We start from the raw sequence: 14,432 nt of genomic DNA on the forward strand, positions 1-14,432 counted from the left end.
AGAGGTAGCAATACTATCAGTTTCAAGGGGTTGCAAATTCTTATGTTTTCTTGCTCTATCTAGAAGCTAGATGCTTTTTGGTGAGATGCTACTCACAAAGCAATTACTAACTAAACCGTGGTTATTAGAAACAGGCTTTAAAACATTATTTTGGAAAAGTTGTCTTGGAGTTTCATCCCTGAACATTATTATCTAGCAAATGCCTAAGATATTTAACAGGAAGATAATATTTGATTATTACCACACTAATAAAAGATAATTGTACTCCATATTTTACTCCAATTGTACTCCAACAGACAAACAAAATAATTTTGTACTTTACTACCAGACATATCTTAAATGTTGTACATGGTCATAATTTCCACACTGATTTTAAGGTAGACTTCCTATTTGATTTGATGCAGCATCTTGGTTTGTTTAAGACACTCTATCAATCATCCACTGTCTCCTAAGTGGAGGAAACCAGAAGTACTAACTTCAGGAAATGTGGTAAGAATACAGTGAGGAAGATAGCATGTCCTGACTGTATTGTCCTCTAAAAAAAGGTGAAATTAGCCCATATGGTTCTTCTAGTAATTGTGTACACCAGGGATATTTACAGCAGCTGAGCCTAATTATTTTGAATATTATTGCAGCTGTTACCTGCCCAACTCCTCCGCAGATCTCTAATGGAAGGTTGGAAGGAACAAACTTGGACTGGGGATTTAGCATTAGCTACGTCTGCTCTCCAGGATATGAACTCTCTTTTCCTGCTGTTTTGACTTGTGTTGGGAATGGAACATGGAGTGGTGAAGTGCCTCAGTGTTTACGTAAGTATTTGCTTTATAGTCCTGTATTTTGCTATTCAAAGATAGTGGGTTTTAAAATTTTCACTTTTTCTTTTTTTTTTTTTTTTCTTTTTTCTCAGTCCTTTCTCACCCCTCCTTCCTGCAGTGGCTCAATTAATTTCAAACCTGAGACAAATACAATCCTTCCAAAAATTCCTAAAATTCCTACAGTTTTCAAAAATAATAATGTAAATAGTGGACTGAGGAAGTCATAGGAATATCTGTAAATCCTATGTGTGTCTGTAGGAGTCCTCAGACACAAACACATACAAAAAAATTTTATTGGCAATGCATACAACATGATCTAAGGCAATACAAGATTAAGAGGTGCTGTCTTATTTTCAGATCCAATACATATAGAATAGAATAACTTTCATTATAATCTCTTTTATTTCCTCATTACTCATCCTAAATTTTCCGTGATGTCACAAAGAAATTTGTCTGCCCGTAATGTTGACTAGGCCCCAGGGAGATTCTGTGAGAATTGTCAGGTTTTCCCCCTACACTAAATTAAGTTATATATTTTATGCAATAAATTTTGTTAATCTGAAAGTTATAACATTGATGGATTTTTATATTGCTACAAATTTCATTACAGAAGCAAATTACACTCATTATATAAAAAATCTTTTTAAAGTAACTGTAATTCTTCTGAGATATTCAGTTGATTGCACTGAAGAAGGAGGTACTTGTAGTTATTTGTAGAATAGCTATACTGCCCTGTAATGCTATTGAGAAAGGAGTTTAACCTGAAAAGATAATATCATATTCTTGCCTTTACAGTTTCTACAGTTTAATTCAAACTTGCCAAGTAGCTGAGCTCGCCAGGTAGCTTGCTAAATGTTGAAAAATACACTTCTCTATTCTTTTATTATTTTTTGCATTTTTAATCTCTCCCTTTCAAAAATGTTCTCTGTTTTGGCTATTTCCTCTTTTCTTTTTCTTTTTTTCCCAATTACATTCCCATATAATTGACAACAGTTTCTTAGTGCTGCTGAAACTTTATGCGCCAAAGGTGGAACATTATGAAAGACTTTGTTTCTTGTAAGAAAAAACCCCTGCCATTTGTAGCTTAAGTTCTCTGTGTGGAGCTCCTTTAGAATCCACTGTATTATGAACAACAGAGACCATGAAAAATCATTTTCATCATTTTGTCTTGATTGAAATATTGTGTTCTTTATTCATTTTTGGATACCACAAGCTAATTGTCATTTTTGAGGTTGGAATACTCAATACTGCAATATACTCTGAAAAAGTAGGCTCTATGTTTAAACTTTTTAATAGGTAAATTTACCATGGAATGCAGCTGCCTGGGACTTAAAGGCTGTTTCATGCAGAGATTACATTAACTGAATGTTGTTGATGTGCAATGGTTACCCATTGGCTTGCACAAGAAAACAATTGGCAGCCAGTACTTGTCAAAGAGCTTAAGCTAGCTGCCATCTGGCAGAAATGAGAGGGAGCTGGTGAAAGTCATTTTCAATGAGCAATCTTTAAGCAGTTCTTGACATTAGAAATTTAGTTCCCAGCTTGGTTCCTTAGAGCCTATAGCTGAAGATATGCAATGTCTAGTTATAACATGGAGTAATTATCCCGAATGGAATATGGTCATGTCCCCAATTATTTGTCATCTATGACCCTGTAAATTTGTTTGCTTAATTACTCATGCCAGGAAAGTCCTAACTACAGACATAACTTAGAATCATAGAGCTATCATGGAATCATATAATATAATGAATTGGAAGGGACCCACAAAGATCATCAAAGTCCAACTCCTGGCCCTGCACAGAACAACCCCAAGAATCACATCATGTGCCTGAAAGCATTGTCTGAACGCTTCTTGAATTCTGGCAGTCTTGGTGCCATGACTGGCTGGGGAGCCCGTTGACCCTGAGGTTAGCTCAGTTGGTTAGAGCATAGTGGTGATAACACCAAGGTCATGGGTTTAGTCCCTGTATGGGACTAAATTCATTTAAGAGTTGGACTCACTGGTCCTTGTGGGTCCTTTCCAGCTTAGAATATTCTGTGAAGTCTGTGAAGTTCCAGTGCCTGACCACCCTCTGGGTGAAGAATCTTGATATACGACTTAAACCTCCCCAATACATCTTCATGACATTCCCTCATGGTCCTTGCATCCTGTCACTGTCTCACCACTGTGCCTGCCCCTCCTCTTCTCCTGAAGAAGAGACTTTAGACCATGATGTGGTCTTGCCACAGTCTCTTCTCCTTTAGGCTGAACAGACCAAGTGACCTTGGTCACTCTTTGTATGGCTTCCCCTCAGGGCTCTTCACCATCTTCCTGGCCCTCCTTTGAACACTCTCTAATAGCTTAATATCCTTCTTATATTGTGGAGCCCAAAACTGCACTCAGTACTCAAGGTGAGGCTGCACCAGTGCAGAGTCGAGTCAGACAATCACCTCCTTTGACCGGCTGATGCCTCCCCAGATATGATTGGCCCTTCTGTCTCCAGGATGCTGATGCATCATATTCAGCTTGCTGTCAATCAGGACCCCCAGGTCCCTTTCTGCAGTGCTGCTCTCCAGCAGCAGTCCCCCAGTCTGGATGTACATCCAAGGTTGTCCTGTAGTATTCACAGTTAACATCTGGCAAGTTGAAGTCCCCATAAGGACAAGAGCAGTTGATTTAGAGGTCTCCCTTTGTTAATTAAAGAATAATTTGTCAGTGTTGACATCCTGGCTATGTGTCCTATAGTAGACTCCCATGACTGACGAACCTTGAGGGTGGAAAGGGAGGGGGATCCCAGGCTAGAGGCCTTTTCCTTTTACCTCTAGTCGTGGAGGGGGAGGTGCTGCCTCCCCCTCCCCCACCACGAGGTGTCCCATGGCTCTCGCAGAGACCACAGGACAAGAGCAGCAGCAGGGAGCGAGGCAGAGCTTATTGTTCTGGGTAGCAACTTAAATACCTCCTGGGAGGATCACAAAGTGACCAGTGGGGGTTCAGGAGGTCTTACAACTAGCCAATGACAATAAGGTGTTAACAACCAATAGATGAGCTCTCAGTGATCTCTTAGACATTCCAAAGGTATAGCTAACACTGAGGAACCTTGGGAAGAAGAAGGTGAGCCTGTAACAAAGCCATTTTGGAAATGTGTTCACTTAAACAACATTACAACTTCTGCATCTTTTTATATATTGCAAAACTACCCCAACACATGACAACAACTGCTTTATGTGTATCCCTTAATCCTTACCCAGAGGCTCTTAACATGCCATAATGTCCTGGTTTTGGCCAGGACAGGGTAACTGGGAATAAATGGGAGGGGGTGTGGCTAAGGCCCAGATGTTTTTCTATACCACCTCACATGGAGGGGAGAAAGGGGCTCACTGCAGATGAGAAGGGCAGGGCTTCTGGTCATGAAAACTGCCGTGGGTTGTGTCAGGCTCTGAGGTGAACATTTTGTGTGTAAATCACCCCTCTCTTTCATACGCTTTTGTTATTAATATTGTTGCCATTACTCTTTCTTTTCTTTTCTCATTTCTGTTTCTAGTAAATTGTTCTTTATCTCAGCCCATGATTTTTACCTTTTATGCCTCCAATCCCCAATTCTATCCCCTCACAGCAGGAAGGGAAAACGGGGTTGGGGGATGGGCAGAGAGTAGAAGAGAGTGGCAGTGTGGTTTTGGAGAGGCTTGGTGGGGGCACTTAATTGGGTTGTACCATTCTTAAACCATGACACATGACCAACTGCAAACTCCACAACCCCCCCATGATAATCCCCCACCTCACCTGCCCTACCTATCCCTCATGAAGAGTGTGTAACCCTCCATCCTGGCACATTAGTCACAGTACTTATCCCACAAGGTTTTTCTTATGCCAATGTCATAATTCTAGGACTGAGTCAAGGCTTCTAGCTTCTCTTGCATGTTCCTCATGCTGCATGTGTTAGTGTAGGAACATTACAAATATTATTCATTACATCCAGCAACTCATGAAGCAGACTGAAGGATCTCACTAGCATGCACTTCCTCAAACTTTGGCATGCCGTCCCATTGCTGGTGTGCCATCCCAGGTGAGCCTAGTTTTTTTCCCTTTCCCTCTTCCACTGTAGTTTAAAGCTCTATTGGTCAACCCTACTAACTCCTGCACAAAAATTCTTTTCCCTTTCTGAAAAGGTTGCATACCATCAGCTTGAAAAACCTGAAGTTCCCCCAGTGACACATCCTCAGAGCCATCTGTTGATCAGTTGGGTCTGCATGTTCCTTTTGATATTCTTCCCTGCTAACCGAAGAATTGAAGAAAACACAAGTTGTCCTCCTGATTCTTCAAACAATTGCTCTAAGGCCCTGAAATCTCTTTTGATCACCATTGGACTTCTCTTTGCTACCTCATCCCTGTGGATTTGAAGAACAGCAGATACTAATCAGAGGGCTGTACCAAACTAGAGAGTTTTCTTTCTAGAGAGTCCCTTACCCAGGCCTCAGAGAGGCAGCAGGCTTCCCTATGGGTTAGGTCTGGTTGGCATATTGGGCCCTTGGTTTCACCTCAGAAGGGAGTCACCTGTGGAAATTACCCTTTCTTTTTGTTTGACAGAGGTGGTCATGATGTGAAGGGTAGGCTATCTTGCCCTAGATGAGCTTTCCAATCCCAGAAAGACCTTCATCTACATCTTCACTTGTCAGTCCATGCAGTTCTAGGGCCTCATATCTGTTGTATAAGGGCACCTGGGAAGGTGAAGCAGGCTGGAAGGCAATTTGCATGCACCCCCCCCGCCCCAGCAGGAATTAATCTACTTCCATTTCCCCTCATCTCTTCAACCCTCTCCTTCTGCCTGGTGATAAGAGGGCAGGGGATCTTTTCTTTCTTTTGTCATGGCTGGCTGATACGTCCATCTCAGGGATGGTAGAATATAAGGGCATCAGTCCATCTCCTTGTCTGATGCTCATCAGCCTGAAAGCCTCCTCATGAAGCTCTGCCACCACACTGAGCAGCTCTTCTACCTGGGCACATCTCCCTGAAGATGCTTTCACTGCTGCCATCAGACACTGACAGGAAATGTCCTGTTAATCAGTTACATTTCTTTTGAGAATGAAACTAGCTTCCCAGTCCCAGTGCCAGAGCTCCATGGTCCTGCTCTGTTAAAGGTTCTCAGAGTCCTTATGAAAATATTTTCACTGGTAGTGGAAGCACTGACAGAGCTTCCAGTTTGCTGCACCTTTATTTTGTTCTGTAGTCTCCCGTTCCAGTATCAGAGGAAAACGGCTGTGTTTTACCATGATGCCTGGTTTCCATGGTTACCTATATAAAAGGCACATGTTCAGTAGTTATTCAATGACTAGGTAAAGTTGACTGACAACTAAGTGGTGGAGTTTACCTAGTTTTAGAAAAAATGAATAAATTTACGAATCCCCCATTTTTGAATGGGAGAATTTTTTCCCTTCAGAGCTGCTATTTCACTGATGCAAAGAACTGTTTAGGGGACAATTTCAAGCCACTGTGTTAAAAATTTATAAGTGTTTCATGTATTTTCAGATTAAGACACAGAATTTTCTAGTGAAAGCATAGTACAACCATGATCTGTCATTCACATGACGAGGTACACTGTGTGGCACTGTCCCCAGTTGATAGGTCTTTTCAGAATTTAGCCAATTATTCTGCAGACAGTCAATTCCACTTAAAGTGATGAAATTTTATGCATTTCTGGTATGTTACAGATAAACCCTTTTTTTTTTTTCACCAATGTATGTGTGCATGGATTTCCCATACAGTCAGTGCCTGTGGTAAGAGGGGAGAGCAGGAGCATTTAATGAGAGCAGGTCATTTGGAAAGCTTAAAAGAGCAGGTGACAAAGATAAAGATATTAGAAATGTGTTTTGATGGTTGCCATTTGAGAGATGTAATGTAAATTTTGTTGACAGAAGAAAAAGATGGAAGCACAAAATTCCACTGTCTGTACAGCATGCCTTTTTAGAAATATGTAATTGCACACATACAAGTTAGGTTTTTTAATTATTATTTCAGCATTTTATGTTTGATATGTAATTAGACTCCACAATATTGGAATCCATAGTATGTCAGGGAATAATATAATCTGATGACCCAGGGTTTACCATAGCTGATTTAATTTCCTGGATCAATGATTCAAAATCCAGTTTCTGACAATAATCAGTACTTTATACTGTAGAAGGCCAGTAAATTTTCCAGCACTACCTTTACTCATTTATGACATGTTATAGACATAGGGACTCTTTAGGTATAAAGTAAAAATATCAATTTAAAAATAGGTTTTTATCAGTGAAATTTGCCCTGTCTAATAAGTTTATTAGTACTTGATCTTTTAATTGTTGCAGAAGTTTCTTTAATATGTTTGTTGCTTTTTAATTTTATTATTGTTGGCTGTACTGACTTTCAAGTGTTGTACTTCCATACATACCAAAGCTTGCCTTTCAGTGAAGGATGAGGAAGTAAAACTTCATGATTCCTAAAATCTATCTCACAAATATTTTAATCATACAAAAATATTCAGCACTGGGGAGGTGGCAGAAAGGAGGAGGGGAGGGGAGGTTGAGAAGGTTTTGTATAATCTCTGATTGCTTTCTGTAGATTGGTGAATTGATGTGGTTTGGGAGAGAGGTGAATTGTGGATGTTTGGGCATTAATAAAGTGAGTTGCCAACTGGTTTATAAAGTTTCAGATACTGAAACATAGTAGACCAAGCCCACTATGAAGGCATTTTGAAGAACTAGCAAACCTACTGCAATCAGGCAGACTAAAGATTGACTATCTAGTCTCTCTGAACTCTTATGAAGCGTTTCCATATTTGGTCTGTGTTTAATAAAATAAATATAAAATTTGAAGTAATTTTTTGACTGTATTCAACAAAATATTAATTTTATGGTTTTTAATTAAAGACACATTCCATTTCTATCATATCTTTTTTCACAGCAAAGTTTTGTGGCGACCCTGGAGTACCAGCTCAAGGGAAAAGAGAAGGCAAAAGCTTCATCTATCAGTCAGAAGTCTCTTTTAGCTGCAATCTGCCTTTTGTTTTGGTTGGCTCCAGCACTAGGATTTGCCAAGCAGACGGTACATGGAGTGGGTCTTCTCCTCGATGTATAGGTATGATTATACTCATGTATTGAAGTGCTTATTATTCCTTTTCCAGATAAGGAACTCAATGCAGGAGTTTTCAGTTATTTTGAACTAATCTGTAGTTATTCTGTACTGTGTAAGAATCAAGTCACTTTATTTTTGTCTCTGTGTTGGCTTGTTGAAAGTTGTTGAACAAGGTTAATGTAGTGATACATTCATGTATTTAATAAAAATACTGTAATTTGTTTTGTCTTTAATATACTGTAATTTTTTTTAAGAACCTACTCGCACAGCGTGTGAAAATCCAGGAGTTCCAAGACATGGGTCACAAAACAACACATTTGGCTATCAGGTAGAGTATCCTATTTTTATTAACTTCCATATTAAAATAATTTTATACTACCTCTGTCTAGAAGCTTCTGGTTATAGGTTCAGAAACTTCTTGTCTAAGAGTTCTTTGCTGCAGTGTTCCTGTTTCCACATTTCTAGCTGTTGGTTTACACTGACCTGGGGTCCAGTATTAGCAATGTGCTACATGAAAAACTGGTGATCAAGTTCTGCTTGAAGCCTTCACGGCTTTCAGTATCTTGTACCAATATATATAAATACTCCCTAAAATTTATCAATTAGGCTTTTTCTGCTTAAAAATGTGTATATTGTGTGCCAAATTGCTAATGCAGACCTACTCTACAAAGCAGGATTTTTATTTTCCTGAGAACAATTGTGTTGATATGCTGGTTTTGGAACCACAAATGAATTACAGAGTCATGGAGGCTGTTGGGCACCTCTGGAGAGCTCCTAGTCCAACCCTCCTCCTCAAAGCAGGATCAGCTAGAACAAGTTTATCAGGGCTGTGTCCAGGTGGTTTTGAATATTTCCAAGGATGGAAACTCAACAGTGTTTCTGGGCAATTTGATCCAAGTTAATGCCTCTTAGAGTGAAAATAAACACTTTTTCCTTAAAGAGAATTTCCTGTGTTTCAATTTCTACTTATTTCCTTATTTCCTGTCACTGGGCACCACTGAAGAAAAATCTGTTGCCTGTGCTGCCCCCAGGTTTTTTTACAGGCTGGATAACACCAGGTCTTTGAGCTAGTCCTTGCATTCCAGATACTCTAGTCCCTTAATCACCTTTGTGGCCCATCCCTAGACTCAGTATAGTACTGACCATGTGTCTCTGGCACTGGTGAGCCCAGCAATGGACCCAGCACTCATTTGTGTCTCACCAGGGCTGAGCAGAGAGGAAGAAGCACTTTCCTTGACCTGTTGTCAATGCTCTTCCTGATGCATTCCAGGAGGCTGTCGGCCACGTTTTCTACAAGGCTGTGTTGTGGCAAATGGTGTTTGCATATGTTTCTGTTGGAAAAAGAATTGTAAAACTGAAAAGTATTTTGAACTTCTTATTTTCTGAATCACACAAAACAGTCATGTCAGTGAGGCATTTTCGTGAGTGAATGGTTTACAGATGCAAAACTGCACTCTATAATTTGCTAGGAGTCTTGCAAACAAAGCCTGTCTAGTAGCAGGAGAATAAAATCTGCAGATTGCTAGAAATGCAAGAAAGGGTTGAGAGAAATTTAAACAAATTTTAAAAATGTAACTAGTTTTTCAAAGCAGGGCTTGTAGCTAAAGACTTTTCAAAGTTTCATGGCTAAAAATTTCTTTGGTTTATACTTTTGGTGGCCATTGTGCAGTACTACTCTTGTTAAGTGATTATTTTAGCAATATCTGGGTTTTCAGATTGTGCTAGATCACAATCATATGCAAGTGAAAATAAAATTTTCTCAGTTTTCTCTGCGGACTGTGGTGCTGTTTCATGCCAAGATAGAATATGCAGGAATAGTCTAAGGTTAACTTCCTTTGGTTATAATACAATATTATGCTAAAGGGAAACTCTTTATTACTCTATGTAACAAATAAATCATTTTAATGACCATTTTCTATGATTTTATCGTCACAGTTTCTCTTGCATATTAATGAGCTTTCTTTCCTTGAGGAAGCTAATGCAGTCTTTCTCATTTGTGGTGTAGTTGTAGTTGTGAATAAAAGTATCTCTCACAGCTAGTGTGGAACTATCAAAATATCAGGCAAAATGTCAATTGACAAATCATTTCTAAAAGAAGTGTACCTCCTGGCAGGATTTACAACCTTGTAAATTCTAAAAAAAAAAATAAATTGTAAACAACTGTAAGGTTAGTGCCTGGCATATTTAAGCTCTATGAGCTATAGTCTCCTTCTCTAGCCAGCAACTTTTCCTCACACTCACATGTAGTAACTAAACGTACAATTTCTGGTTCTCTAAGTATGATTGCTTAGTTAATACAGAATGGGGTAGAAATATCATTCATACAGATGAAACTGTGAACCAACAGTAAAAATGATTGCTTCTAGACAGGTTATTGTCCATAGATCCTGAAAAGAAATATCGCATTATCATATATACTAAAATGTTATGATTCATTTAAACCACAAAAATATTACGAATGAATTTATATTATGCTATAATTAACTTCTTACCTGAATGGGATAATAGTGACTTTTGCTATTATGCATAGCAGAATAATTCTAAATTGTTCTGAAATACGAAAGATGAGGTGGCTTTGATTTTAATTGGTCTGATAGATCCAGTTATCTACTATTTAAAACAATAGACCAAAAGAACTTACACAAAATTAAACAAAACGTTGCTTTTGCATTTTGCAAATGCATAATAAAGAGTTGTTATTACTGAATATGTGATGGTTTTCTGACCAACACAGAGAGAGGGCTTTTTGGGTTTGTTTTTGTTTGTTGTTTGTTTTGGTTTCTTTTTGTTTTTTTGTTTTGACTCTCTTAAATACTTCATATTTCAACTAATATTAATAGGGTCACTTAATTGACTTACTTGTCAAGGTTTAAGTTCATGTTTCTCTCCCATTAAAAAAAAAAAAATCAAACTTTGAAAGTTCAGGCAAACACAACATGATTCCCAGCTTGACTTAAGGATGTATCTAAACCTGATCTCCTGGAACTTACACTAACAAAGGCACAAATATCACCATCTCACATTTGAATGATGTTTCAACTATTAAATAAGAATTTTGCAGAAAAGGAGGCAACAGAATTTTGTATGGATTTTATTGTTCAGTATCAGATTCTTCGGGCAGAAGTAGATCAGGTTCCTGTGTGTTCAAATGACATCAAAATACCAGTTTAGTGCTTCTTGAATATGGGGCATGGCATATAAATTAGTAGCATCACCTGCTTTAATTGTTACTTCTAGGATCTTCACTTCCATCTGAACATTTTTTGTTTGACAGATCTACCTTAACCGTGTGTTACAATGAGACAAAATACCTTTAGAACTTAGTGAATACTGACTTCAACTGTAATCTGAAAAATAAATTGCTCCTTGGAAAGAAACTGATGGTTTTGAAATATTTCTTATGCTGTATTGCTAGTAACATAGAAAATTGCTTATAGCACTTTCACCACGAGCTATTGTAACACAAGATACTACTGAATTGAAGAAGTTTAGGACTGCTTAGAGCAGTCAGTCAAATATGTAAGATTTATTTCTTATACTTTTCCAATATACATTTTTGTAGAAATTCAGCTATTTTCCCCTTCATTAAGGCCTAAATTGAGCAAAAGGGCTGTCTGAATTTAGGAAGGAAAATAGACACATTACAGTAGTGGTAGCCCTGTACTACCTCTTGGTTTCTATTTATGAAATGCCATATGAAACTTGATCTGCAGATGTTGAGCAACCTTGCAAATAATCTCCTTCTGTTAATGTAATGCTTATAAAACCTTCAGTGTTGCTTGAATTGTAGGATAAAATTCTAAGAGAAGTACTCTACTACTACAGCATAGCTGTCTCCATTAGCAGAGTTGGCACCATCACTGCATCAATGAAAATGTAATTTAAGCCTTATCAGACACCATGTAATTTTCTTGGTTTCTTCTGTTGCTCATGGTCCCGAGGTCTCTGGTGTCAGTGAGGGATATTAGTGTCACAGTCTGGAGTGCTTCACTGGAAAGAACGTGATTTTTCCTTTTTTTTACACACCACTCACACTGCAACCCCACACTATATTTCAATCTACACAATAAGGTTAAATACTTGTTCTTTTTTTGCTCCTGAAACCTGATTCTGTTCATCAATCACAGGTGAGTTGTTCACAGCAATGGGTTCTCCAGGGCAAAGCCCGTGTTGCATCTCTTATCATAGTCACACCTGTAGCCTTCTTCACAGCATCCTTTTGTCTGTATTTCTCAAGGGCTTTGCAATCATTCCAGCACCAGGCCTGTATTCCTCTGTATCACATCACATTAGTGGGAAATAGCTCATTCTGCCCATAGTAGATTCTTTATTTACTGCTATGAATAGCAGTAAAACTGTGGTTGTACCATACAAAGAACCAGAAAAGCATAAAACTAGTCATAGCCACGTTATCAGAGTAAAATTGGGTTTTACAGCTAAATCGAGTTAAAAAAAAAAAAAACAACCAAGCCAAAACCAAATACAAAATTCCAGGCTGATCAAGACAAAGGAAGCGTGGCAAGTCTCTGCTCAGAAGTCTTGGTAACTCAAAACCCTGTAACTAATAATGGCAATTGTCTGTTACTGGATTACCAAACTATAGATATAGCAAAGACTTAATGAGGTGTGTTTTCATTCACTTAAAATGTGATGCTAAAAGTTAGTGAATAGAAATAACTGACATGCCTTTAGCTTCTCAATCCTTTGGCATGAATTGCTGGGGTTGAAGAAGTTTATTAGGGTTCCTTCATATTCTCTGGTAAACTGAAATCTAAGAAAAACCTTCATTGGAGAGTAATTCATAACAGTTTAGAAATATCTTCTGTTCCTATAAGGCATATAGGAAATAATAAGGATAATAGCTTACTATTATTGTTTTGATAGTTCTTATACATTATTATGATATTATTTGGTGAAAAAAAAATCTGGGATACTTTATAACCAGATATCTATACAGGTTGATATTTATACATTTTCTTCTCCGATTTCTATTTCTTCTGTTCAAGAATAAAGAATATATGGTCTTTGGGTTTTCGAAAAAAAAAAAGTTAGCAACGTTGATTTGTGGAATATACAAATCATAACTGACACCATAGAAAAAACTATGGAACAGACAGGATCAAGTGTTATGCAGGGAAATTTTTTTTTTCAGGGTTGGATACAAACACTATTGCATGTAGAACAGTTCTTCCCTAAAACCAGAGTACTAGTGCTTCTATTCAAGCTGTAGAACAAAAAATTAAATCGGAAAATCTCGACTGGGAATTATTTAAGAGCATAGAATCCTGTATTGTAGCGCCACCTGGTGCCTCTGACACAAAAATATTGCAAAACAGACAAACATTTTGAAATTACTTTGTTTAATAATTATTATACATAAACTGTATAGTTAATATAATATATTAATTATTGCATATTGTGTGCATTTTTTTTCTCATTTATTCGTTGTCTTGAAGAGCGTGGCAGCAACTCTAAAGCATCATCATCCCTTGGGCAACTGTTGCTTTCTGGATGCTGTTTTGAGGCTTACACGTATAATGGTTGTGTTTCTTGTGAAATCATAGATTAATAAAATCATAGAATCATAGAATGATGGAATGGTTTGGGTTTGAAGGGAACTTAAAGATATTTAGTGTCAGCCCACCTGCTCTGGAGAGGGACACCTTTCAATAGATCAGGCTTCTCATAGGCTCTTCCAGCCTCACCTTGAACATTTCCAGGGATGGGGCAACAGCAACTTCTCTGGAAAACCCTTCCAGTGCCTCACAACCCTCACAACAAAGAATTTCCTCCTAAAATCTAATATAAACCTACTGTCTTTTGAAGCCACTCCCCCTTGTCCTGTGACTACAGGACAGTTTTTACTCTTGTAAAAACTCTCTCTCACCTTGTAGGCTCCTTTTAGGTACTGGAAGGCTGCAACTAGGTCATGCTGAAGCTGCCTTTTTTCCAAGCTGAATAAACCCAATTCTCTCAGCTTTTCCTTGTATGAAAGATGCTCATATGCATAATCATGTTGGTGGCTCTCCTCTGGACTCATTCCAACAGGTCCGTGTCTTTCTGTGCTAAGCGCTCCAGAGCTGGATGCAGATCTCCATGTGGAGTCTCACCAGAACAGAGCAGAGGGGCAGAATCACCTCTTTCCACCTGCTGCCCATGCTGGTTTTGATGCAGCCCAGGATGCAGTTGGCTTCTGGGCTGTAAGTGCTCATTGCCAGCTCACGTCCAGTCTCCCATCCATCAGCACTCCCAAGTGCTTGGCAGGGCTGCTCTCGATCTGTTTGTTCCTCAGCTTGTATTGGTACTGAAGGTTGCCCTGACCTAGGTGCAGCACCTTTCGCTTGGTCTAATAAAACCTCATGAAATTCCTTTGGGCCCACTTCTCAGGCTTGTCCAGGTCCCTCTGGAAGGCATCCTGTTCTTCAGGGGTGTCAACCACACCTCTCAGCTTAGTGTCATCTGCAAATTTGCTGAGAGTACACTCAATCCCTTCATCTGTGTTGTTAATGGAGATATTAAATAATATTGGT

At 38.6% G+C, this 14,432-nt stretch overlaps 1 protein-coding gene across 6 annotated transcripts in view; it reads left to right on the forward strand.

Annotated features, from left to right (window-relative positions):
* CSMD3 (CUB and Sushi multiple domains 3) overlaps positions 1-14,432 on the forward strand; it is a 605,611-nt gene that overhangs the window by 570,498 nt on the left and 20,681 nt on the right. For all 6 annotated transcript variants that reach the window (XM_050305446.1, XM_050305454.1, XM_050305462.1 and 3 more), the window contains 3 exons: positions 636-809; positions 7,732-7,905; positions 8,157-8,230. In XM_050305446.1, coding sequence (XP_050161403.1) covers positions 636-809; positions 7,732-7,905; positions 8,157-8,230 — 422 coding nt within the window. The remainder of the gene's footprint in view (positions 1-635; positions 810-7,731; positions 7,906-8,156; positions 8,231-14,432) is intronic.

This window comes from Myiozetetes cayanensis, unplaced genomic scaffold (assembly GCF_022539395.1).
Source record: "Myiozetetes cayanensis isolate MyiCay16 unplaced genomic scaffold, myiCay2020 scf1, whole genome shotgun sequence".
NCBI classification, from domain to species: Eukaryota; Metazoa; Chordata; class Aves; order Passeriformes; family Tyrannidae; genus Myiozetetes; species Myiozetetes cayanensis.